Consider the following 27476-nt stretch of genomic DNA (forward strand, 5'->3'; position numbering starts at 1 on the left):
TCAAATAGAGATAATCAAGGTCGGAGCGCTACGTGCGTAAACATAGATCTACTTTTGAACAGTTTGAGGGTTAAAAAAGTGCTAAATCCAAATGGATTATCATAGTTCAGAGAGTATTACACACCAATCAGGGGAAAGAAGTGTGAAGGATGGGCTCATAATTTTTTTAATTAACACAATGGCCATTTCCCACCAAGGCTGGGTAACTTGAGAAAGAGGAAACACTTTCAGCATCACTCACTCCATCATAATATGAAGACAAATAAGGGTAGCAAGTTTTACTAAACCAAAGAGGCATTCTTAAGTTAGAATATCTCAAGTTAAAGTTATCTGAGAAAAGACAGTAGTGGGGGGAAAAAGAAACTCTGTGAAAACCAAAAGGTATATTGCCTAAGACAAGCATACCCATTCAGCAGGTACTGCTTATAACCTTGCAAGAACACTCTGCAGGTACGGTGACAGCCTTCAGTAAATCTCGTCAAAAAATAAATACTTTAACATGTATTTGAATAATATTTCAACGGTGTTACAAAGCTTCTTTATTATGTAGTCTAAAAACTATTTACAAAGGGATAACACAAGTTTAACAAATCACCAAACGTGGTGGACTCGGCAGGGCTTTCAGTCCCTCAAGGCCTACTGCTACTCTTAAAACATATTACAATAAATTCTATTGACCTTTAAGGTAATTTGTACACTGAAACAGTACACAAAACACATGAGGATTCTTTCTCACACGTCTATTCAGTAAAATTTGTATTGAATAAAAACTCATCCTTAATGCATCTTATAATACATTAGTAAATAAAAACAAACTAATCTACAATAGGTTGATGTCACTGTTGTGGCGGAGGCAAATTTTCATTGATAAAAGCAGTAAAAGCATCGCTAGAAGAGTTCGCATGTGCCATAATGAAGGGATGTTCTAGGAGACGCATGTAATTTGGCCTTAGTTTGTAATCTTTGACTAACCTGCAAGAAAATTAAAAAAGAATATTAGATTTAAAAAAAATTGACTTAAATGATTTTATAATATTTTTTTTTTTTTATTTTATTTTTTTTTTTTCAACAAGTCGGTCGTCTCCCACCGAGGCAGGGTGACCCAAAAAAAAAAAGAAAGAAAATCCCCAAAAAGAAAATACTTTCATCATCATTCAACACTTTCACCACACACACATTATCACTGCTTTTGCAGAGGTGCTCAGAATACAACAGTTTAGAAGCATATACGTATAGAGATACACAACATATCCCTCCAAACTGCCAATATCCCAAACCCCTCCTTTAAAGTGCAGGCATTGTACTTCCCATTTCCAGGACTCAAGTCCGACTATATGAAAATAACCGGTTTCCCTGAATCCCTTCACTAAATATTACCCTGCTCACACTCCAACAGATCGTCAGGTCCCAAGTATCATTCGTCTCCATTCACTCCTATCTAACATGCTCATGCACGCTTGCTGGAAGTCCAAGCCCCTCACCCACAAAACCTCCTTTACCCCCTCTTTCCAACCCTTTCGAGGACGACCCCTACCCCTCTTTCCTTCCCCTATAGATTTATATGCTTTCCATGTCATTCTACTTTGATCCATTCTCTCTAAATGACCAAACCACCTCAACAACCCCTCTTCTGCCCTCTGACTAATGCTTTTATTAACTCCACACCTTCTCCTAATTTCCACACTCCGAATTTTCTGCATAATATTTACACCACACATTGCCCTTAGACAGGACATCTCCACTGCCTCCAACCGTCTCCTCGCTGCTGCATTTACCACCCAAGCTTCACATCCATATAAGAGTGTTGGTACTACTATATTTTCATACATTCCCTTCTTTGTCTCCATAGATAACGTTTTTTGTCTCCACATATACCTCAACGCACCACTCACCTTTTTTCCCTCATCAATTCTATGATTAACCTCATCCTTCATAAATCCATCCGCCGACACGTCAACTCCCAAGTATCTGAAAACATCCACTTCTTCCATACTCCTCCTCCCCAATTTGATATCCAATTTTTCTTTATCTAAATCATTTGATACCCTCATCACCTTACTCTTTTCTATGTTCACTTTCAACTTTCTACCTTTACACACATTCTCAAACTCATCCACTAACCTTTGCAATTTTTCTTTAGAATCTCCCATAAGCACAGTATCATCAACAAAAAGTAACTGTGTCAATTCCCATTTTGAATTTGATTCCCCATAATTTAATCCCACCCCTCTCCCGAACACCCTAGCATTTACTTCTTTTACAACCCCATCTATAAATATATTAAACAACCATGGTGACATTACACATCCCTGTCTAAGACCTACTTTTACCGGGAAGTAGTCTCCCTCTCTTCTACACACCCTAACCTGAGCCTCACTATCCTCATAAAAGCTCTTTACAGCATTTAGTAACTTACCACCTATTCCATATACTTGCAACATCTGCCACATTGCTCCTCTATCCACTCTATCATATGCCTTTTCTAAATCCATAAGATATATATAATATATTCTTGTTTAATGTTTGCATTATAGATAAGATTTGTTTGGATTTTAAACCCAGAGGATTAACCACTCAGGATAACCCAAAAAAGTTGTTCATCTTTAAAAACTGTCTGTCTTATTTCCATTGGGATCCTTTAATAATGAGATGAAGTTCTCTTGAATCTATGCAGTTCAAAGGAACTTGTGAAAAGACAATACTTCTAAGCCATTAGATTTACCCGAACTTAATATAATAAAAGCAGTTTACATGCATTTCTTTAAAAATACACTACTACACTATATGGTATTTCATTCATAAATGTTTAAAACAATGTCAGAGAGCTAAATTAATCACACAATTTGAATGCTATATCACGAGGCCTGGTCACAGACCGGCCCGCGGGGGCATTGAGCCCCAAAACCCTCTCCAGGTGTATCAGCATGCATAGGTGGGAAAAGGCCAATGTGTTAAAATAGAAAAATCCCCAAGAATGAAGTGAGGAACCCATTTAATGTCTTTGTGCAAGATCTCCAGGAATTTTTTAAACATAAATAAGCTTCAAGGGCAGCTTATCAGTTCTTAAATGATAAGACACTTTGGTACAAATTTTAAAAGCAAAAGAAATCTACGAATGTACACTGGATCAACGTGAACAAAAAAAAATCTAGTTTGAAGAGATGAAGCCCTAAAGTGTCTCATAGCACAATTGGTAGCACACTCAGCTCACACACTGAGGTCTGGAGAGTCGATCCCCAGTACAGGTGGAAACATTAGGATGTATTTCCTTAGGACACCTGTCGTCCATGTTCACCTAGCAGTAAAATAGGTACCTGGGTGTTAATCGACTGGTGTGAGTTGCATCCTGGGGACAAAATTGACATAATTTGCCCAAAATACTCTGCATAACATGGGGCTTTCTATATAGTAGTATGTCACTGATGTCAACTACAGTCTGTATACTTTGTACAAGTACATGTACTTGTAGAAATAAAGATAATCATTATTTGCTACAACCTACTTGTAAGGGGACAAGATTTTTTTGTTTACTCTCGGGAAAACAATGCTAGGTAACTATTTGGTCAAGGACCGGGCCATGGGGGCACAGACCCCCAGAACACCCTCCAGGTAGACTCCAGATGGAGCAGGTTTGTAATGGCCCCAGAATACCCTCCAAGTAGACTCCAGGTGGAGCATGGTTTGTAATGACCCCCAGAACACCCTCCAGGTCAACTCCAGGTGGAGCATGGTTTGTAATGACCCCCAGAACACCCTCCAGGTCAACTCCAGGTGGAGCATGGTTTGTAATGACCCCAGAATACCCTCCAGGTAGATTCCAGGTGGAGCATGGTTAGTAATGTAACTTATCTTAAACAATACCATATTTTGTTGTTCAGGCAGCAGCTTAATAAGTTTTCTCATTATTTTACTTTTCATCTTGTAGTTTGTCAGAAGGTACGGGTCACTGAGCTAGCCCTATGGAGGGAATCTGGGTAGCAACCAAAAATGGTTAAAAGCCAATGCTGTAAATTATTGTTATATCAATGTGTGTGGTTGATATCAATACTGCAAAGCGTGAGTAACCTGACAACCAATAATGTCTGACATGTAATACCAGTACAAATAATGGATGATGTATAATTCTTTAGTTTACTGATATGTGATACCAGCACAAATGACAGATGAGCTATAATTCTCTAGTTTACTGATATGTGATCCTAGTACAAATAACGGCACACAGTAATACAAAGGCAATAAATTTGTTACCTTTCAAATGGAAGGAAACAAGTATTAGGCTGAGGCTTAAACATACTGCTTCTTTGGATACACCAAAAAACAAACACTATTGTGACATGTGATAATGTAACAATGTTAAACAAACTGGAAGTACAGGTATAACAGCAATATTTTTTTTTTTTTAACAAGTCGGCCGTCTCCCACCGAGGCAGGGTGACCCAAAAAGAAAGAAAATCCCCAGAAAGAAAATACTTTCATCATCATTCAATGCTTTCACCTCATTCACACATAATCACTGTTTTTGCAGAGGTGCTCAGAACACAACAGTTTAGAAGCATATACGTATAAAGATACACAACATATCCCTCCAAACTGCTAATATCCCAAACCCCTTCTTTAGAGTGCAGGCATTTTACTTCCCATTTCCAAGACTCAAGTCTGGCTATATAAAAATAACCGGTTTCCCTGAATCCCTTCACAAAATATTACCCTGCTCACACTCCAAAAGATCGTCAGGTCCCAAATACCATCGTCTCCATTCACTCCTATCGAACACACTCACGCACGCTTGCTGGAAGTCCAAGCAATAGGTATGGATATAAAAACAATATTAATACATCATGTAACTTGACAAAGTTCAACCTGGAGCACAACAGGCCCATTAAGACTTGTTCAGCATGGGTCAATAGGCCTACTGCTGTGATTAAGGTAAGTATGGGTCAGATGCATATACTAGGGACTGGAACAGTGGGAATATTCAATAATGGGCTCAAGTGAAATTATTTAAAATGTTGACAAAAAACTAAACAAGATAATGAGCTTTGAATAACAACTCAGAAAAAATAATATTTAGTCTTTCTTCAAAATTTTACAAAGAGATGAAGAGGAACTATTTAAATGATAAGGAAGGGGAACAATTTTAGTGTAAAACAAAACTGAGCTATTTTGGTGTGCCATGAAAAACTGTTTTGGTATACTGGCATACCTTGTTAATATGGTGCTTGTTTTAGAGAGTTTCACTAATACGGTACTGTTCAATTATAGTTAGAGGTATTGGGAAGATGGAGGGAATATTTTGAGGAATTGTTAAATGTTGATGAAGATAGGGAAGCTGTGATTTCGTGTATAGGGCAAGGAGGAATAACATCTTGTAGGAGTGAGGAAGAGCCAGTTGTGAGTGTGGGGGAAGTTCGTGAGACAGTAGGTAAAATGAAAGGGGGTAAGGCAGCCGGGATTGATGGGATAAAGATAGAAATGTTCAAAGCAGGTGGGGATATAGTTTTGGAGTGGTTGGTGCAATTATTTAATAAATGTATGGAAGAGGGTAAGGTACCTAGGGATTGGCAGAGAGCATGCATAGTTCCTTTGTATAAAGGCAAAGGGGACAAAAGAGAGTGCAAAAATTATAGGGGGAGAAGTCTGTTGAGTATATCTGGCAAAGTGTATGGTAGAGTTATTATTGAAAGAATTAAGAGTAAGAGGGAGAATAGGATAGCAGATGAACAAGGAGGCTTTAGGAAAGGTAGGGGGTGTGTGGACCAGGTGTTTACAGTGAAACATATAAGTGAACAGTATTTAGATAAGGCTAAAGAGGTCTTTGTGGCATTTATGGATTTGGAAAAGGCATATGACAGGGTGGATACCTGGAGTTTACCTGTGGCAGATGTTGCAGGTGTATGGTGTAGGAGGTAGGTTACTGAAAGCAGTGAAGAGTTTTTACGAGGATAGTGAGGCTCAAGTTAGAGTATGTAGGAAAGAGGGAAATTATTTCCCAGTAAAAGTAGGCCTTAGACAAGGATGTGTGATGTCACTGTGGTTGTTTAATATATTTATGGATGGGGTTGTAAGAGAAGTAAATGCGAGGGTCTTGGCAAGAGGCGTGGAGTTAAAAGATAAAGAATCACACATAAAGTGGGAGTTGTCACAGTTGCTCTTTGCTGATGACACTGTGCTCTTGGGAGATTCTGAAGAGAAGTTGCAGAGATTGGTGGATGAATTTGGTAGGGTGTGCAAAAGAAGAAAATTGAAAGTGAATACAGGAAAGAGTAAGGTTATGAGGATAACAAAAAGATTAGGTGATGAAAGATTGGATATCAGATTGGAGGGAGAGAGTATGGAGGAGGTGAATGTATTCAGATATTTGGGAGTGGACGTGTCAGCGGATGGGTCTATGAAAGATGAGGTGAATCATAGAATTGATGAGGGGAAAAGGGTGAGTGGTGCACTTAGGAGTCTGTGGAGACAAAGAACTTTGTCCTTGGAGGCAAAGAGGGGAATGTATGAGAGTATAGTTTTACCAATGCTCTTATATGGGTGTGAAGCATGGGTGATGAATGTTGCAGCGAGGAGAAGGCTGGAGGCAGTGGAGATGTCATGTCTGAGAGCAATGTGTGGTGTGAATATAATGCAGAGAATTCGTAGTTTGGAAGTTAGGAGGAGGTGCGGGATTACCAAAACTGTTGTCCAGAGGGCTGAGGAAGGGTTGTTGAGGTGGTTCGGACATGTGGAGAGAATGGAGCGAAACAGAATAACTTCAAGAGTGTATCAGTCAGTAGTGGAAGGAAGGCGGGGTAGGGGTCGGCCTAGGAAAGGTTGGAGGGAGGGGGTAAAGGAGGTTTTGTGTGCAAGGGGCTTGGACTTCCAGCAGGCATGCGTGAGCGTGTTTGATAGGAGTGAATGGAGACAAATGTTTTTTAATACTTGACGTGCTGTTGGAGTGTGAGCAAAGTAACATTTATGAAGGGGTTCAGGGAACCCGGCAGGCCGGACTTGAGTCCTGGAGATGGGAAGTACAGTGCCTGCACTCTGAAGGAGGGGTGTTAATGTTGCAGTTTAAAAACTGTAGTGTAAAGCACCCTTCTGGCAAGACAGTGATGGAGTGAATGATGGTGAAAGTTTTTCTTTTTCGGGCCACCCTGCCTTGGTGGGAATCGGCCAGTGTGATAATAAAAAAAATAATAATTATTATTTTCGGCACGTGCCTTGCTCTTAAGATGGTTTTTGGTGGAATGATGAAGTAAAGGGTGTGATAAAAGAGAAAAAGGTAGCTTATGAGAGGTTTTTACAAAGCAGAAGTGTTATAAGAAGAGCAGAGTACATGGAGAGTAAAAGAAAGGTGAAGAGAGTGGTGAGAGAGTACAAAAGGAGAGCAGATGATAGAGTGGGAGAGGCACTGTCAAGAAATTTTAATGAAAATAAGAAAAAATTTTGGAGTGAGTTAAACAAGTTAAGAAAGCCTAGGGAAAGTATGGATTTGTCAGTTAAAAACAGAGTAGGGGAGTTAGTAGATGGGGAGAGGGAGGTATTAGGTATAGGGCGAGAATATTTTGAGGAACTTTTAAATGTTGAGGAAGAAAGGGAGGCGGTAATTTCATGCACTGGCCAGGGAGGTATACCATCTTTTAGGAGTGAAGAAGAGCAGAATGTAAGTGTGGTGGAGGTACGTGAGGCATTACGTAGAATGAAAGGGGGTAAAGCTGCTGGAACTGATGGGATCATGACAGAAATGTTAAAAGCAGGGGGGGATATAGTGTTGGAGTGGTTGGTACTTTTGTTTAATAAATGTATGAAAGAGGGGAAGGTACCTAGGGATTGGCGGAGAGCATGTATAGTCCCTTTATATAAAGGGAAAGGGGACAAAAGAGATTGTAAAAATTATAGAGGAATAAGTTTACTGAGTATACCAGGAAAAGTATACGGTAGGGTTATAATTGAAAGAATTAGAGGTAAGACAGAATGTAGGATTGCGGATGAGCAGGGAGGCTTCAGAGTGGGTAGGGGATGTGTAGATCAAGTGTTTACATTGAAGCATATATGTGAACAGTATTTAGATAACAGTAGGGAAGTTTTTATTGCATTTATGGATTTAGAAAAGGCATATGATAGAGTGGATAGGGGAGCAATGTGGCAGATGTTGCAAGTATATGGAATAAGTAGGTAAGTTACTAAATGCTGTAAAGAGCTTTTATGAGGATAGTGAGGCTCAGGTTAGGGTGTGTAGAAGAGAGGGAGAATACTTCCCGGTAAAAGTAGGTCTTAGACAGGGATGTGTAATGTCACCATGGTTGTTTAATATATTTATAGATGGGGTTGTAAAAGAAGTAAATGCTAGGGTGTTCGGGAGAGGGGTGGGATTAAATTATGGTGAATCAAATTCAAAACGGGAATTGACACAGTCACTTTTTGCCTGATGATACTGTGCTTATGGGAGATTCTAAAGAAAAATTGCAAAGGTTAGTGGATGAGTTTGAGAATGTGTGTAAAGGTAGAAAGTTGAAAGTGAACATAGAAAAGAGTAAGGTGATGAGGGTATCAAATGATTTAGATAAAGAAAAATTGGATATCAAATTGGGGAGGAGGAGTATGGAAGAAGTGAATGTTTTCAGATACTTGGGAGTTGACGTGTCGGCGGATGGATTTATGAAGGATGAGGTTAATCATAGAATTGATGAGGGAAAAAAGGTGAGTGGTGCGTTGAGGTATATGTGGAGTCAAAAAACGTTATCTATGGAGGCAAAGAAGGGAATGTATGAAAGTATAGTAGTACCAACACTCTTATATGGATGTGAAGCTTGGGTGGTAAATGCAGCAGCGAGGAGACGGTTGGAGGCAGTGGAGATGTCCTGTCTAAGGGCAATGTGTGGTGTAAATATTATGCAGAAAATTCGGAGTGTGGAAATTAGGAGAAGGTGTGGAGTTAATAAAAGCATTAGTGAGGGCAGAAGAGGGGTTGTTGAGGTGGTTTGGTCATTTAGAGAGAATGGATCAAAGTAGAATGACATGGAAAGCATATAAAGCTATAGGGGAAGGAAGGAGGGGTAGGGGTCGTCCTCGAAAGGGTTGGAAAGAGGGGGTAAAGGAGGTTTTGTGGGCGAGGGGCTTGGACTTCCAGCAAGCGTGCATGAGCGTGTTAGGAGTGAATGGAGACGAATGATACTTGGGACCTGACGATCTGTTGGAGTGTGAGCAGGGAAATATTTAGTGAAGGGATTCAGGGAAACCGGTTATTTTCATATAGTCGGACTTGAGTCCTGGAAATGGGAAGTACAATGCCTGCACTTTAAAGGAGGGGTTCGGGATATTGGCAGTTTGGAGGGATATGTTGTGTATCTTTATACGTATATGCTTCTAAACTGTTGTATTCTGAGCACCTCTGCAAAAACAGTGATAATGTGTGAGTGTGGTGAAAGTGTTGAATGATGAAAGTATTTTCTTTTTGGGGATTTTCTTTCTTTTTTTGGGTCACCCTGCCTCGGTGGGAGACGGCCAACTTGTTGAAAAAAAAAAAACTCTACATTGCTTTTTTAAGCCTAGTACTATTGTGCACTTAACAAATGATAGCATAAACATGTTTTTAGGATTTTATATGCACTGGCAAGTGAAAAAAAGGCTGTGATTCGCTTTACAGCAGTGGTATGGAACCTAACCCACTGTATTAGTGAGGTATGCCTGTATACTCATTATAAATGAAACATATTCTACTTACACTTGCTCTACAAAGTTGTCAAAGTCTGAAGAGAAAGTCCCAGAAGGAAGGCGAGGAGGCTCATCCATCACTACTTGCTTTAGTTGATCAAATGGCGTACCCCAGGACTTGTATGGGAATTTACCTGTTGCTATCTCAACAATAGATATCCCAAGTGACCATACGTCTGAGCGAATATCATAGCTGGATGGAACACCTTGAGGGTCTATTCGTTCCGGCTGTGAAGATAACATATGCTGTCACATCAACCATACTTATCAATACTAAAATTATTTATACAAGTACAGGAAAATATATACTGTGCAATTAATTAATCCTTTGTAATTCAATAAAAAATTTTACTAACAAGACTTGGAAGGTGTTGAAAACTACAGAAGCAGGCATGACTGCATTCATTAACAATTAGGTGGAACTGAAAGATATTTAGTGATATGAAGTGGGAGTTGTTGCAGCTGCTCTTTGATGATGACAGTTCTTTTGGAAGAATCTGAAGAAAAGTTGCAACGGTTGGTGGACCAGTTTGAGAGGTGTGCAAAAAATGGAACTTTAGAGCAGACATAGAAAAGAGCCAGGCAATTAGAGTAACAAAAAATTTACCAAGAAAAAATTTAATATTAGATTAAAGTATGAAGGAAGCGAATGTACTGTATTTAGGTATCTGGGGGTGGATGTGTTAGCAGAGGGGTTTATGAAAGACAGGGTGAACCATCAGATACATGAAGGGTAAGAGGTAGATGGAGTGTTGAGGCATCTGTGGAGAGAAAGAGGTTTATCTATGGAAAAAAAAAAGTACCAGAATATAGTTGAACAAACCTTTTAATATGGGTGCAAAATATGGGTTTTAAAACATTGCAGAAAGGAGGATAGAGGCAGTGGAGGTATCATGTTCGAGAGCAATTTGTGGTGTGAATATTATACTAAGTATTGGGAGTGTGGAAATTAGAAGACAGAGAAGTAACTAAAGATATTTATCAAAGGACAGAGGTGTTGTTGATAGGGTTTGGGAAATTAGACAGGATGGTGTAGAATAGCATCACCAAGAGTGAATAAATTCAGGATGGGGGTATAGAACGGTAAGAGGAGTAGAAGTTGTCACAAGAATGGTTGGAAGGAGCGAAAGTTTTAAGCTTCAGGGGCAAGTTAGATTAGAGTGAGTGGAATAAAGTGATTATAGTGATTTAATGTGTTGGAGTGTAAGCAAGGCAACAATGATGAAGAGATTCAGCTAAAACTGGTTTGCCAGGCTTCAGTCCTGGAGTTGAGAAGAACAGTGCTTGTACTCTCAACAAGTGAAGATGTTACAGTTCAGAGGGCCATTTGAAATGTAATGTCTGCACACTTCTGACAAGACAGCTACTGAATGAATACTGGTGAATGTTTATGTTTAAGTTACTCTACCCTGGTGGCAGATGTAATAAAAAATAAACATTACAGACAAGGGACAATGAACATAGCTCTGCATCTGTAATCACAAATAGGGTATTATTAATAGGTAATTTTTCATGTGGTGAAAGAGTTTCCTTTTTATGCATCACCCAACCTCAGTGGGAGATAGCTGGCATGTTAAAAAAAAAAAAAATGCTCATGCAGTTACACAATCAACTCTTGTTTTGTGGAAGATAGAATAATTAAACAAGTCAATAAATACCAAGAGTACCTGAGTTGCAATACTTACTGCCATGTAAGGTTTACATCCAGCTTGTACCGTCTTCGCAACTGAATCTACCAAGTAGCCCGAGATGCCAAAATCGCACATCTTAACCTCCCCAGATCTGTTGATGAGAATGTTGGATGGCTTCACATCACGATGGATAACCTTCAGTTGAGTGTGTAGATAGTGCAAAGCGCTCACTACCTGTGTGACAATACAGTAAATGAAAGCAAGATACTGTATTATTTATTACAAATGACATTTTAGGAAATCATCCTGGTCCCCTCTCCTATATCTTATTCCAGACAATCCAGGTCATGAAAGTAATATAATACAGGATCAAGAACACGACTGGTGCTACTAAATTATTTTATTTTTTATTAACACATCGGCCGATTCCCACCAAGGCAAGGTGGCCTGAAAAAGAAAAACTTTCATTATCACTCCATCACTGTCTTGCCAGAATGGTGCTTTACACTACAGTTATAAAACTGCAACATTAACACCCCTCCTTCAGAATGTAAACAGTGTACTTCCCATCTCCAGGACTCTAGTCTGGCACTGCTGGCTTCCCTGAATCCCTTCATAAATGTTACTTTGCTCACACTCCAACAGCACGTCAAGTATTAAAAACCACTTGTCTCCATTCACTCCTATTAAATACGCACATGCACGCTTGCTGGAAGTCCAAGCCCCTCGCACACAAAACCTCCTTTACCCCCCTCCCTCCAGCCCTTCCTAGGCCGACCCCTACCCCACCTTCCCTCCACTACAGATTTATACACTTTCGAAGTCATTCTGTTTTGTTCCATTCTCTCTATATGTCCGAACCACCTCAACAACCCCTCCTCAGCCCTCTGGATAATAGTTTTGGTAATCCCACACCTCCTAATTTCCAAACTACGAATTCTCTGCATTATATTCACACCACACATTGCCCTCAGACATGACATCTCCACTGCCTCCAGCCTTCTCCTTGTTACAACATTCATCACCCATGCTTCACACCCATACAAGAGTGTTGGTACAACTATACTCTCATACATTCCCCGTTTTGCTTCCACGGACAAAGTTCTTTGTCTCCACAGACTCCTAAGTGCACCACTCACCCTTTTCCCCTCATCAATTCTGTGATTCACCTCATCCTTCATAGACCCATCTGCTGACACATCCACTCCTAAATATCTGAATACATTCACCTCCTCCATACTCTCTCCCTCCAATCTGATATCCAGTCTTTCGTCACCTAATCTTTTTGTTATCCTCATAACCTTACTCTTTCCTATATTCACTTTTAATTTTCTTCTTTTACATACCCTACCAAAATCATCCACCAACCTCTGCAACTTCTCTTCAGAATCTCCCAAAAGCACTGAGTCATCAGTAAAGAGCAACTGTGACAACTCCCACTTTGTGCTTGATTCTTTATCTTTTATCTCCACACCTCTTGCCAACGCCCAAGCATTCACTTCTCTTACAACCCCATCTATAAATAGTATATTGAACAACCATGGTGACATCACACACCCTTGTCTAAGGCCTACTTATACTGGGAAATAATCTCCCTCTCTCCTACATACTCTAACCTGAGCCTCACTATCCTCATAAAAACTCTTCACCGCTTTCAGTAACTTACCCCCTATACCATACACATAAGAACATAAGAAAGAAGGATCACTGCAACAGGCCTAATGGCCCATGCAAAGCAGGTCCATGCCCCCCCCTCCCCAATTAGCTCAATGACCCACCCAGTCTGGTCACCTCCTCTCAAGGAAGGAGCACGGCACCAGACCCAGCAGCACAAGCTAGTCAGGTCCAACTCTCACCCACCCACACCCACTCATGTATTTATCTAACCTATTTTTAAAACTACACAACGTTTTAGCCTCAATATCTGTACTTGGGAGTTTGTTCCACTCATCCACAACTCTATTACCAAACCAGTGCTTTCCTATATCCTTCCTGAATCTGAATTTTTCCAACTTGAAACCACTGCTGCGAGTCCTGTCTTGGCTGGAGATTTTCAGCATGCTATTTATATCCCCTTTATTTATTCCTGTTTTCCATTTATACACCTCAATCATCTCCCCCCTAATTCTACGCCTTTCGAAAGAGTGCAGATTCAGGGCCCCTCAGTCTATTCTCATAGGGAAGATTTTACACCTGCAACATCTGCCACATTGCCCCCCTATCCACCCTGTCATATGCCTTTTCTAAATCCATAAATGCCACAAAAACCTCTTTACCCTTATCTAAATACTGTTCACCCATATGTTTCACTCTAAACGCTTGGTCTACACAACCTCTACCTTTCCTAAAGCCTCCTCGTTCATCTGCTATCCTACTCTCTGTCTTACTCTTAATTCTCTTACTCTTAATGTATCTTTATTTCTACAAGTACATATACAAGGTATACATGCCTAGATGACATCAATGACATACTACTATACAGAAAACCACTTGTTATGAAGAGCATTTCGGGCAAATTAGGTCAGTTTTGTCCCAGGATGCGACCCACACCAGTCAACTAACTCCCAGGTCCCCAGTTTATTGACAGGGAACATAGACAACCGGTGTAAAGAAACACACCCAGTGTTTCTACCCTCACTGGAAATTGAACCCAGACCCTCAGTGTGTGAAGCGAGAGCTTTAGCCACGGGGCCATCTCACTACTCGACTGTAATTCCCTTACCTTTAAACATTGTCTTAAATGTTTTAGCACAGCAATACATCCACTACCTAAATGAAGTTTCCACTATGTGGGCAGCATCTCCATTAAGCAAACCTAAACCTAAACTTCAAATATTTATAAAATTAGGTCATATCCTAGATCTGCACACAAATATATTTTAACACACCTGCCGTTTCCTACTGAGGCAGGGTGGCCCAAAAAAAAAAGAAATACTTTCACTATCACTCATTCTGTCACTGTCTTGCCAGAGAGGCACTGACACTACAATTCAAAACTGCTAATATCCCCACCCCTCATAAATATAATAACATACTGGGGTGACAGGTAAGGTAAGAGGTGGATGACTAAGCCAGTAACAAGTTGGTACCAAACACAGCCCAAGAACATCAAAATTTTTTTTTTCTTCTTCAATATGTTGGCCATCTCCAACTGAGGCAAGGTGACCCAGAAAGAAACACTTTCACCATCATTCAACACTTTCATCATCATTCACACATAATCACTGTCTTTGCAGAGGTGCTCAGATACAACAGTTTAGATGTCACTCCAGACAACTTACAGAAAAAGCAATCTTGCCAAGAAATTCTTCAGGAAAAGTCTTTCCCTGGGAGAACACCTTAGGGTAGAATTTGTCTAGTGACGTCTCCATGACTTCCATACAGATCCATACATCGCCATCTCTGAACAGCGCTCCATAGAAGTGAACTGTGTAGGGGCACGCACCAGACCGCATTGACACATCCAGGTCCATTAGAAGGTACTGCTGCTCACGACTATCTACAGTGCTGGTGATTCGCTGTCACAGGAAAAATTAAAACAATTGAATAATAAATGTACAGTTATTATTCAACTTTAGTGTTGGCAATTCACTGCTGCAGTAAAAAATACATACATTTAAATAATAATAACCATACAATTATTCAGCTTTTGGAAATTTTAAAATTTACTGAGGTCATACAATGCTAGGGGAGCGGGAGATAAACAGGTGTTGATCTGAAGAAGGGGAAGGTTGCTCCAATTCCTTGGATTAGGAGCTTTAACCAGCTTAAAGGCAGCCCCTTGAAGGAAGGTGATAATTATATACAATATACAGTCTCTCCTCACTTAGCGACGTATTTGTTTATCAATGATTCAGACTTATGATGGGCTCTCTGACCTGTAAGCAAACCTAAATAATATATATTACAGCTGATTTCCTCTATTCTGTTTATTACAATATATAGTACACTGCAGTATAGACATTTAAAAATATACCAGAAATGTTATAAATGGTGCAAAGGTGACATTAAAACAATATCAAAGATGGTTGACACAAACCCACTACCATTATACAATGCTCCTTGCTAGCAACGAATTCGTTTACCAACATGGTCTCTTAGGAATGGAAGTCCGTCGTTAAGTGAGGACAGGCTGTATACTTAATACTATTCCAGGTAATAAGTCAAAATAGTAAGAGCGAGGCCCCACCTAAATGTAAAAATATCTACTTATATTCCTTTAAATAAGAGAACTCAATTAGAGAATCTTAAAGCTTATTAAAAGAAACAAATCTTATATTCCACTTTTTCTAAAGAGCAATTCATAAGTGCATAATTTTTTAATTTCTTTTAAATTTTCAGCTTTATTAAAAACTTTTCCACATTTCTCCTTTGTAGCTCATATCTTGCACACTTTAAAATGGAGCAGAATATGATGACTAAGAGGGTGTAATAAAGCTGGGGTAGAAGAAAGGAAGGAGTGGAAGGAGTCATTCATTTTAGTATATCTAAAAACTCCTACTTAACCCATGTCTAGTTCTTAAGTAGTTTTTAGGCATTAGGATTAGTCTGCCCAACATGCACAGCATGTTTGTGGCTTGCTTTGGTGCTTAATAATATTTTATTACATGTAAACTACATTACTTGTATATGCAGAAAAAAAATACTGCATTTCACGGCTTATAAGACTTGTTTTAGTTTCAATGGCTTGGCATCAGATGTAACTGGAAAAGCTACAGCCCACCCCACACCCCAAACTTATAACTCCCATCACTGACTTTCAGTTTATAGGATGCAGGTTGGTTTTTGGAGACATTTTATGGGGGGGGGGGTAATGTGTTTAATAAGCTGCAAAATACTGTATATTATTATTATTATCCCAGGAAAGGCTGGAGGAAGCATGAGTGGTGTTGTGGTATATGTTTGTAAAAAAATAGATAAATTAAGAACAAGGACAAATTGAGACCTAAGTGATAAAGGCAATTTCTCACTGTGAAAGCCAGAAGCATAGGCTAAACAATATTCTTGAGAGAAATTACAGTGCAGAAGTTTGCAGGACAAGTAATTCAACGGTGGAAGAAAGGCCTAGATAAGGCAAGTCCGCTCCTGACATACTGTATTCCTGTCATGTTGTGCTTCCATGAACAACCAAACACATTTAATACATGCACTATTATTTTACACTGTCACCAACTGTGGCTATTTTATCCATTTCATCTTGCTATAAAAAATAATGATAATATGATAATTCTGAAAACAATTTGTTTTATATACATGTGCCTTTCGAGACACCAGCATAAGTCAAAACAAAATGCTCTTACTGTTGCTCACCTTCACAGCCATGATTGTGTTGGATGGTCTGTGTCTCATTTTTTCCACTACTCCATACGCACCACGTCCTAGTTCTTTCAACAGTTCCAAGTCATCAGCCGAAACTTCCACATCTTTGCCATCCATGGTTATAGTTGTTCTGCTGTCCAGGTCACGTGGTGGTCCTCTATAATGAAGAAAACCAATTATCTTTCCACATTTACTTTGAATTATCAGGAAAATAAAGTAAAACATAGCAGCATATTGAGGGGCAGTGCCAGAATGTCTACATGGGTGTCCCTTGATGTACAATGTGGTAACATTCCAATGAACCCATCCTAAGTTGAAAATATAAGTCAAATATGAATATATGATAAGTAAATAACTAAATACTGTCACTGAATATGTAAACAAATAATTACTGTAACTAACCAACAATGAAAAGTAAATAAATGAATACAAGTTATCCTATCAATGAATGTACAGCACAGTACAATACAAAAAAAAAAAAAGAAAAAAAAAAAAAAGGTTTTACAGAATACTGACTACTGAATATGTAACACTAGTGCATCATCATAGTTGAAATATTGTAAGTAGAACCATCGTAAAGCAAGGAGCATCTATTGGGCAATCCACTGTGGGTCTGTAATCATAAAAAGGTTAAGTACCCCTGCATTAGAGACAGGTAAGGCTACACCTTTCTGTACACAGATTCAAGATCTCCCACAAATGTTCTACTTGTCAGCTTTCACACTTTTACATAGCATATACTCCAGAGCCAGTCTGAAACATTTCCACAAGAATTTTTTACACCAGTTTTGTTATAATGATTAAAAAAAAAAAAAAAGGAGAGAGAGAGAGAGAGAGAGAGAGAGAGAGAGAGAGAGAGAGAGAGAGAGAGAGAGAGAGAGAGAGAGTGAGAGAGAGAGTGAGAGAGAGAGTGAGAGAGTGAGAGAGTGAGAGAGAGTGAGAGAGAGTGAGAGAGAGTGAGAGAGAGTGAGAGAGTGAGAGAGTGAGAGTGAGTGAGAGAGAGAGAGAGAGTGAGAGAGAGAGTGAGAGAGAGTGAGAGAGAGTGAGAGAGAGTGAGAGAGAGTGAGAGAGAGTGAGAGAGAGTGAGAGAGAGTGAGAGAGAGTGAGAGAGTGTGTGTGTGTGTGTGTGTGTGTGTGTGTGTGTGTGTGTGTGTGTGTGTGTGTGTGTGTGTGTGTGTGTGTGTGTGTGTGTGTGTGTGTGTGTGTGTGTGTGTGTGTGTGTGTGTGTGTGTGTGTGTGTTTTACTTTACTTTTTATGCTGTTAGTACTGTATTTTATACTGTAAGGTTTAGGATAAACACTGTGTACAACACAAATAGTTGTTTATTTCCCAGAAATTTGGCATAAAAAACATGGTTATAAGTCGAGTGGTCATAAGTCGAGCAGGTCGTAAGTCGGATGTTAGGTGTACTTGTGGTACAGACGGGCTATTATTAAACCATGTATGGTATGATTGTTTTGAAATTACTGGCAAACATCCTAATGACAATATTAGCCAATCATGATGAGAGTACTGTAAATGAAAGAAATATTAAGTAACTGTGAAAACTAAACAGATCAAAAATGATTACTCTAAAATGAGGTCTACTATTTTGACATTTTAATAATTAATTCTAAAATTCACTTTTTTTCAGTTTTAGCCCACAAAAGCACCAAGATTTCTATTTTCTTGTTCTTTACTCTGAAAGCATCATGCGAGAGCCTTCACTTTATCATCTTGTAGATGAATTTCTTGAGTTTACTTAGAAGCTGAGAAAGAAAAGGGTATATGTATATCATTATCTTAGTGAAGATCGATTCTCTCTCTCCTTTGTTACACCCACACTGCACCCCCACTTTTGGAGACTGTTCAAAATTTGTTCCACCTCAGCCTGTCCTTGATGAATTTTGCTTTCCCCACTTTTATTATTTGTCTTCATTATCCCTCACTATCTTCCTGTGTTTCTTCCTTTCTACTGTACCATCTTCCTTGCCAATGCTTTGAATTTTTGTGTTGCGACGGTTAATTTGTAGTACAGTATTTAAGAAAATTGTATACATTTGGTATGCTAATTCTTCCTGCCTATCTCAAGGCACATATAACAGATACCTTAGGACCATTTAATAGTCCTAAAGTTTAAGAAATATTAAATTTGTTTAATGGTAAAGAAACACATGCTGTACAGTATCACACAGTTTCTGCAATGACAATGTAAATATACAGTTCTCTATATGGAAATATAATTAAGCTCAAATTATACTAAGACATAATTTGTTATATGTAATTAACTAACCAATTACTGAAAGAGTTGGTGTAATTGTAATTTACAAATAAAATAAGAATAAGCCAAGAAAAAAGTAATAATCAGCTCTCTTATAAGTTCCTCTATATAGCAAATTTTTTGTAACTGTGATAGAAAAAAGTACATCCAAATTAGAATACGAAGAGACCTTCATAGTTCACAAATAACTGCACGTAAGAGAAGGAAACTTATGATGATGTTTTGGTCCGACCTGAACCATTAACTAGTTAATGGTCAAAGTTGGACCCAAATGTCATCAAATTCTCCCATGTTCAGGTTATATGTGAATTGTTCCAATCGTGCTATTGTGCCTTTTATTCTTTCCAGATCTTCATAGAATGTGCTAGTCAGTTTTGGATGTACCTTTTCACATCAGAAAAACCCAGGGTAGAGTACTACTTACACTGGCTGAGCTGGCTGATTATCTGTGAACTTAAACTTTAGGTCTGGACCCTTCCTCTTCGGTCGTCCTGTAGAAAAATAAGGGAAGGTCATAATTAATTATAGCAGATGCATTCAGTCGCTTTGCACTCCAAGAAAAGTGTCCCCATATTCTATAAGCCCAACCCCTTCTACCTTAAAGGAATAGTGAAGAGTATGGCACCAGTTTCTAATATAGCTAAATATCAGTATTAGAGATTTAAAAATTTAGAAAGTGTTAGCTGTAGATATCTCCTTCAATTAAAGAATTAGCTGCTATTTAAACAAGACAGGGAATCAGAAAGAAGGAAGGCAAAGTGACTGTCTCATGATTACCAGGAAGATCAAGTTACAAGTAACCCATAACTTGGAGAAGAAACTTCAGACATTCTTGACTGTCCTTTAAGTTTATTTAGACACAGGTACACATAAGTACAATTATTATGCATAATGTAAATTACCTAGGATAACCCAACAAAGTCAAAGTGACTTATTTCCATTGGAGTCCTTGGTTGTGACTTGATAAAGTTCCAGGCTAGATCAAAATGTTGTCTGCATTTTCCTCTCCAAAATGTGGGTTAGTTGTGAACTGTTCCAACCACAGTATTGTAATATGAATTATTCTTGAAGAGAATCAAGCACCTTGAAGAGGATTTAACACCTCCTAAAAAAAAAAAAATTACAAGTGTGTACATTGGGGTAAGGAGAACAATGCTCTCGCTTCACACACTGAGTGTCCGTGGCTCGATCCCAACATGGGTGGAAATGCTGGGCATGTTTCTTTACACCTGCTGTCCCTGTTCATTTAGCAGAAAAAAATAGGTACTTGGGTGTCAGCCAATTAGTACGGGTGGCATCCTGGGGGACAAGACTGAAGGACCACAATGGAAATATGACAGTCCTTGATGACCCACTGACTTTCTTGGGTTATCGTAAGTCTCTAACTCTCTGGGGTTAAAAATCCCAACAAATCTTATCTTACCCCTAGCAATGGGCCTAAAAATATAAAGTATATACCAGCCTCTAATTTAAATTAATATGATACCGGAGATCACTTTTTATGCATCTAGTCACCTCACAGCCTCAAACTTGGCTTCACAAAATACAAATTTATACTTTCTTCACAAATTTCCAGAATGAAATGCAGTGGAACTTCTGCTTACGAATGCCCCACCATGCAAATTTTTGCTTCTGGATACGAACGAAATTTCAGAATGCGTCCTTTCCCCTCAAGGGAGGTTCCTTAAATAAATAAATAAAATATTTATTTCTTTACAAAGGTTACAATGTGTGTTTGCATATCATAACATGATTGGAACAAAGAAAGCCACTATCATGATTATTACTATTACAGTGGACCCCCGGTTAACGATTTTAATCCGTGCAAGAGGGCTCATCGTTATGCGAAATAATCGTTATGCGAATTAATTTTCCCCATAAGAAATAATGGAAATAAAATTAATCCGTGCAAGACGCCCAAAAGTATGAAAAAAAATTTTTTTTACCACATGAAATGTTAATTTTAATACACACAAACTGAAAAAGGCATGCACAATTACATGACACTTACTTTTATTGAAGATCTGGTGATGATTGATGGGATGGGAGGAGGGGAGAGCATTATCTTCTTACTGTTTAGAAGGGGAATCCCCTTCCATTAGGACTTGAGGTAGCAAGTCCTTTTCTGGGGTTACTTCCCTTCTTCTTTTAATGCCACTAGGACCAGCTTCAGAGTCACTGGACCTCTGTCGCACAACAAATCTGTCCATAGAGCTCTGTACCTCCCGTTTCTTCAAGACTTTCCTAAAATGGGCCATAACATTGTCATTGAAATAGTCACAAGCACGGCTTGCAACAGCTGTGTCAGGGTGATTTTCATCTATAAAGGTTTGCAGTTCAAACCACTCTGCACACATTTCCTTAATCTTTGAAGTAGGCACAATGGATTCCACAACTGGCATAGGCTTCTCAGGGTTAGCCCCAAACCCTTCAAAATCTTTCTTAATTTCCATACTAATTCTCACCCTTTTTACCACAGGGTTGGCACTAGAAGCTTTCTTGGGGCCCATGGTCACTTATTTTCCAGAAACACCACCGAAAACACTGTAATAATACGAAATATTCCGAGTGTATGCTTGGATGTTACCGCGGAGGCTGGCTGGTAAACAATGGGACGGCCGGCACATGTGAGGGCACATTGGACGCGTCTCGGACGAAAATCGGTATGCGGGTTTTTAATCGGTATGCGGGGCAAAAATTTTGCGATAAAAGTAATCGTTATGCGGAAAAATCGCTATGCGATGCCATCGTTATGCGGGGGTCCACTGTATATTGCATTATTATTATTGTTATAATAATAATTATTATTATTAGTAGTAGTAGTAGTACATACATGGTGAAGGGCTCTTGATCTAGGGAACTGGATCTGTGCTCCAGTTCCCTAAATTAATAATAATAATAATAATAATAATGTTGTCATTTTTAGACATTTTTCGTAACTTTTTCACATTTTTGTGCCAAGTGCTTCAAAATATAAACTGGTAAACCCATGGGTGGCTTTCGCTACTGCGAGACCACTGCTATCTCAATGCCGACCAAGGGTCAAAAGGAAGAGGAGGTACGTCGCTCTAAGTGACTGCAGTAGACCCGTGAGACACGTAATTTTGCCTTATATTGTACAAATTTCTTACACAATGTCTCGCCTGAAGAGGCAGTATTCACGTACGATCAGCAAGAAGCTCAGCAAGTGATTAGAAATTATGAAAAAAGCTAGAGAAACGAAGAAGGTAGCAGCAGTGAGGCAGCAGCAGAGTGAGGCAGCTGAAAGCCACCACCATCACTGGCACCACCACCACCACCACTGAGGCCACAGTGATTACATCTTCACCTACATATACATCTATCTTGACCACACCTGTGGTTACATATGTGACAACCTCACCACTAATCATAGTTAAACACAAGCTAGTTGTGGGGTTATGGACTGGGAAGATACTAGAGTGGGAGAGTAAATGGCAAACGCTTTCTGCCGCTGCCAGCGTCGCCATCACTCGCCATATTATGGCCTATTTTATTCATTCTAGAGTATATATCATGTTTCTATGTTATTAATATTGTTTATCATGTCATATAAAAAATAACCCAGCATACGAACAAATCAAGATATGAACAAGGTCACGGAACAGATTAAATTCGTAAGGAGAGGTTCCACTGTACAGGTAAAACATCAATTTTCCGGCACCCTTGGCTCCTTGGCTTTGCCAGTACAGTGGTCCCTCGTTTTTCGTAATTAATCCGTTCCTGGAGGAGCTACTATAAACGAAATTTACGATTTGCGAATCAATTTTCCCCATAAGAAATAATGTAAATACAATTAATCCGTTCCTGACACCCAGAAGTATTAAAACAAAAAAAATTTTTACATGAAATATACATGTAGTACAATGGAACAATGGAACAATGCTCTTCTCCAGACTGAGGGACTGACCACCTCAAAACTTTACGGGTGATGGACTGATTACATTGTCTTCAAGTATCTTCTGCTTCTATCAACTTTTCTGTACTCGACTGAAGAAGCCTACTGTGTAGGCGAAACGTTTCGAAATAAAGATACCTAACTGTTGCATATGTGTCTTACCTAACAACATGTAGTACATAAACAATACAATGGGAAATGATGAATGAAACATTAACAGCATAACACTTACCTTTATTGGAGATTCTTCTTAGTGTATGGGAGACTGGAGGAGGAGAGAGATTGGATTGTTTATAGTTTGGAAGGGGAATCCCCTTCCAGCAACACCTCAGGTACCAATTGCTTCTCTGGGGTTGCTTCTCTTCTCTGTTTCTTAATGTCACTAGGACCACCTTGAGAGTCACTCTAGTCCTGTCTCACAAAGTAACTGTGGAGAGAGCTCTGTTTCTGGCATCTCTTTAACATGTCCCTAAAATGGCCCAAGACTTTGTCACTGTACATACTTCTCACCTTCTTTATCACAGGCTTGGCACTAGGAGCTTTCTTTGCAGCCATGGTAGCTTATTTAGTACTTGCAAGCACTAAAATGAGTGGAATATTATGAAATATTTCGTAGGAGCACTTGAGGAGACCTTCACTCACTGGTAAACAATGCCAGACTGGCTGGGTAGGGAGGCCGCCCCGGCTCACACCGTGCGTATGCGTCCCGGACGAACTACTATTCGCCAGTCAACCTATGAAAAGCGAGTCCATGTTTATACGAAAATACCCATATGATTGGCGAAATTTACGATTGCCGAGAACTACGAAAAGCGAGGGACCACTGTATATGTTGATTTTGCCAGACCAAGAGAAGTCACACAATAATAATTCACCATGGTCTCCTGGAAACTTAAATTAAACATTAGCATAAATGAAACTGGTTTATTTATTACTGTACTTACAATGCTGCAGTACTGCCACTCCCAAAGTGGTAACTTTAAGAATTTTACTGGAACTGCAGAGCTAATCACTAGCCATAACTAGGGTTAACTGTTAGCAAAATATGCTAAGAGTTGCACAGAATCAAGGGATCACCACCAATAACTGCAGTATAAAAAATATAAGTAAGCAAGCATTACATACAATGCCATCTATGGCCACCAGGCAAACTATTTTGGCAAAAAGAGTAGTCTTGCAATTTGATCCGGACTAAAACAGGTGCTGGACAATCCACTTCCAGTAAACTGGTGTTGTACCTGTATTGTCTTTATTGGAAGGAAAACCAGTTCTAATTACTGTACAACTCTGAGGAAACACTAAATCCTTAGCAGACATACCCTGCCTGGGGAATGGGAGTAATTAGGTTGATAACAAAAACAGGCACAAAACCATGACTGGAACGATACACAAATAACCCGCACATAGAAGAGAGGAGCTTACAACGACGTTTCGGTCCGACTTGGACCATTTACAAAGTCACCGACCAAAACGTTGTCGTAAGCTCCTCTCTTCTATGTGCGGGTTATTTGTGTAATTGGGTTGATCAAAGGAGAAGGGGTAGGGGTAGGGGTCATCCCTGAAAAGGTTGGAGAGAGGGGGTAAAGGAGGTTTCATGGGCGAGGGGCTTGGACTTCCAGCAAGCGTGCGTGAGTGTGTTAGATAGGAGTGAATGGAAACGAATGGTTTTTGGGACCTGACAAACTGTTGGAGTGTGAGCAAGGTAATATTCTGTGAAGGAATTCAGGGAAATTGGGTAGCTGGACTTGAGTCCTGGAGGTGGGGAGTACAATGCCTGCAGTTTAAAGTAGGGGCTTGGGATATTGGCAGTTTGGAGAGACGTTTAAACTGTCATATAAGAACATAAGAACGAAGGAACACTGCAGAAGGCCTACTGGCCCATGCGAGGCAGGTCCAAGTCTCCTACCGGCTTAAGCCAATGCACCCAACCTAGTCAGGTCAGGTCACATTGACTTAAGGGAGGAACACGGCAACCGACCTGGTAGCACAAGCTATCAGGTGCAACTCACACCCACCCACATCCACTCATGTATTTATCCAACCTATTTTTAAAGCTACACAACGTTCTGGCCTCTATAACTGTACTCGGGAGTTTGTTCCACTCATCCACAACTCTATTACCAAACCAGTACTTTCCTATATCCTTCCTGAATCTGTGAAGACTGATTATGTATGTGTGATGGCGAAAGTGATGAATGATGAAAGTTTTTTTCTTTCTTTTTGGGTCACCCTGCCTTGGTGGGAATGGCTGACATGTTAAAAAAACAGTAAAACTAATAAAATACTACTACTATTACTACTACTACTAATAATAATAATAATAAATAATAATAATAATAATAATGATAATGTATTAATACAGTATAAAAAAAATGAGCTGTGATAACACAGTAGAAACATTTACTTACCGTGCATGGTTGCTGATTTTGATTTCTTCTTCTACCAGCTTCTGCAAACGAATAAATAAATTTCCATTATTACACTGTACAATTTGCATAGACATGAATGTGTGTCTTCATGAAGATCATCGCTTTGAGCAGTACAATAAATCCCCAATTTAAGAGAACAATAATGTAAGCAGGTGGCTGCTAATGGTTACTGTAGTGGACAGAGACAAGAGTTTGGTCATCATAACAATAAGAGAAATGTCTCTAACCAATGGACTTTGTCATTTGCAAATCAACTGAACCAGCGGACTTTGTTTCGTATTCCTGGTCTGTTAAATTGAAGGTTTAATGTACTATGTTAGACATCATGTTACTAGACATACAGAATTATGTTAGCAAGATCATCACTTGGAAAAAAGTCAAAATATTATCATATTCATAATGAATATAGAAAAAAAAACTATAAAAATTACATGCTACACAAATATTCTAATTAAATATTTTCTGCACAGTAGTTTATGGTAATTACATTTGTCATGGAAGAGTATGAGAGAGATGGAGAGGGATATGAAGATGGATATGGAGGACATGGAGAAGGAGATGAAGATGGAGATGAAAAAGGAGATGAGGGAGATAGAGAGAAAGAGGAAGATGGGGAGGGAAGGGAAGGATGGAGAAAAGAAATGAGGTCAAGAAATAGAAATACAGAAACAGACAAAAACATTGATAAAAAAAAATACGAAAATAGATACAGTAACTTTAGACTAGAAATAAGAGGCATCATTCCTGAGAAAAAACCTTAAACACCAAGAAAAAGCCTAAATGAAAACAACAGGAAAAACAGGAAAATAGGAAAAACCTATAGAAACATTCTTAACCACTTATTCTGCAGAAACTTAAATAATACAATTAAAACTTTCTCTACAAAGAAACAAGTAATTTGGCTGGTTGACGGAAAGACCACTGGTAACATGATTCATCGTAAAATGGAGCCATTGTAGATATCCAAGGATAAGTCATTATAACTGAACAAAAAAGTTATAACTGAGTGATGAACAAGTTAATCATTATAACTGAGTGAAGAACAAGTTAATCATTATACCTGTGAGTGAAGAACAAGCTAATCATTATAAGTGCGAGTAAAGAAATTAATCATTATAACTGAGTAAATAACAAATTAATCATTATAACTGAGTAAAGAACAAGTTAGTTATTATAATCGAGTTAAGAACAAGTTAGTCATATATGTTTGTAAAGAACAAGTTAGTCATTATAAATGCTAGTTAAGCACAAGATAGTCATAACTGTGAATTAAGAGCAAGTTAGTCATTATAACTGTTAGTTAAGAACTAGTCATTATAACTGTTAGTTAAGAACTAGTCATTATAACTGTTAGTTAAGAACTAGTCATTATAACAGTTAAGAACTAGTCATTATAACTGTTAGTTAAGAACTAGTCATTATAACAGTTAAGAACTAGTCATTATAACTGTTAGTTAAGAACTAGTCATTATAACTGTTAGTTAAGAACTAGTCATTATAACTGTTAGTTAAGAACTAGTCATTATAACAGTCAAGAACTAGTCATTATAACTGTTAGTTAAGAACTAGTCATTATAACAGTTAAGAACTAGTCATTATAACTGTTAGTTAAGAACTAGTCATTATAACTGTTAGTTAAGAACTAGTCATTATAACTGTTAGTTAAGAACTAGTCATTATAACTGTTAGTTAAGAACTAGTCATTATAACTGTTAGTTAAGAACAAGTTTGTCATTATATACGTTATTAACGTGTAAGTTCGTCATTATAACTGAAGTAAGAACAAGTTGTCATTAAAACTGTGAATTACGAACAAGTTGGTAATTATAACTGTGAATTAAGAACAAGCTAGTCATTATACAAGTTATTCATCAACAAGTTTGTCATTATAACTGAGTTAGTAACAAGTTCATCATTATAACTAAGACAGGAAGAACCTGCCAAGTGGCCCAACAGACTACAAATGCCTGTAGTGACAAAGGTAAGAACAGGGTTCTAGGTCTCTCAGAGATCACCACCAGCACTGCTACCTAGAGCAGTGCACGAGGGAGGCTCACCTGTGGCACTGCTGCCTCGAGGGTTGACCCAGGGGAGGTAATCAGGTGAATAATGGTGAGTGAAGGTGGCAGCGGGTACCTACCACCTCGGCAGACAACACATCGCCGTCGCTTACACTACTAACACCATCACTGCACCTCATATCTTGCTGCTCGAAAACTCTTGATCC

General features: G+C 38.9%; 1 protein-coding gene across 1 annotated transcript; it reads right to left on the reverse strand.

Moving 5' to 3' along the window:
- Positions 1-687: 687 nt before the first annotated feature.
- Positions 688-27443, reverse strand: lic (dual specificity mitogen-activated protein kinase kinase lic). The gene is made up of 8 exons (XM_070083892.1): positions 27307-27443; positions 25229-25269; positions 19329-19395; positions 16635-16800; positions 14606-14842; positions 11379-11558; positions 9704-9921; positions 688-972 (listed from the first exon to the last, which is right to left on the reverse strand). The coding sequence occupies exons 2-8, from the start codon at positions 25233-25235 to the stop codon at positions 837-839; spliced, it is 1011 nt and encodes a 336-aa protein (XP_069939993.1). The 5' UTR covers positions 25236-25269; positions 27307-27443; the 3' UTR covers positions 688-836.
- Between the last annotated feature and the right edge of the window lie 33 nt (positions 27444-27476).

This window comes from Cherax quadricarinatus, chromosome 11 (assembly GCF_038502225.1).
Source record: "Cherax quadricarinatus isolate ZL_2023a chromosome 11, ASM3850222v1, whole genome shotgun sequence".
Lineage (NCBI taxonomy): Eukaryota > Metazoa > Arthropoda > Malacostraca > Decapoda > Parastacidae > Cherax > Cherax quadricarinatus.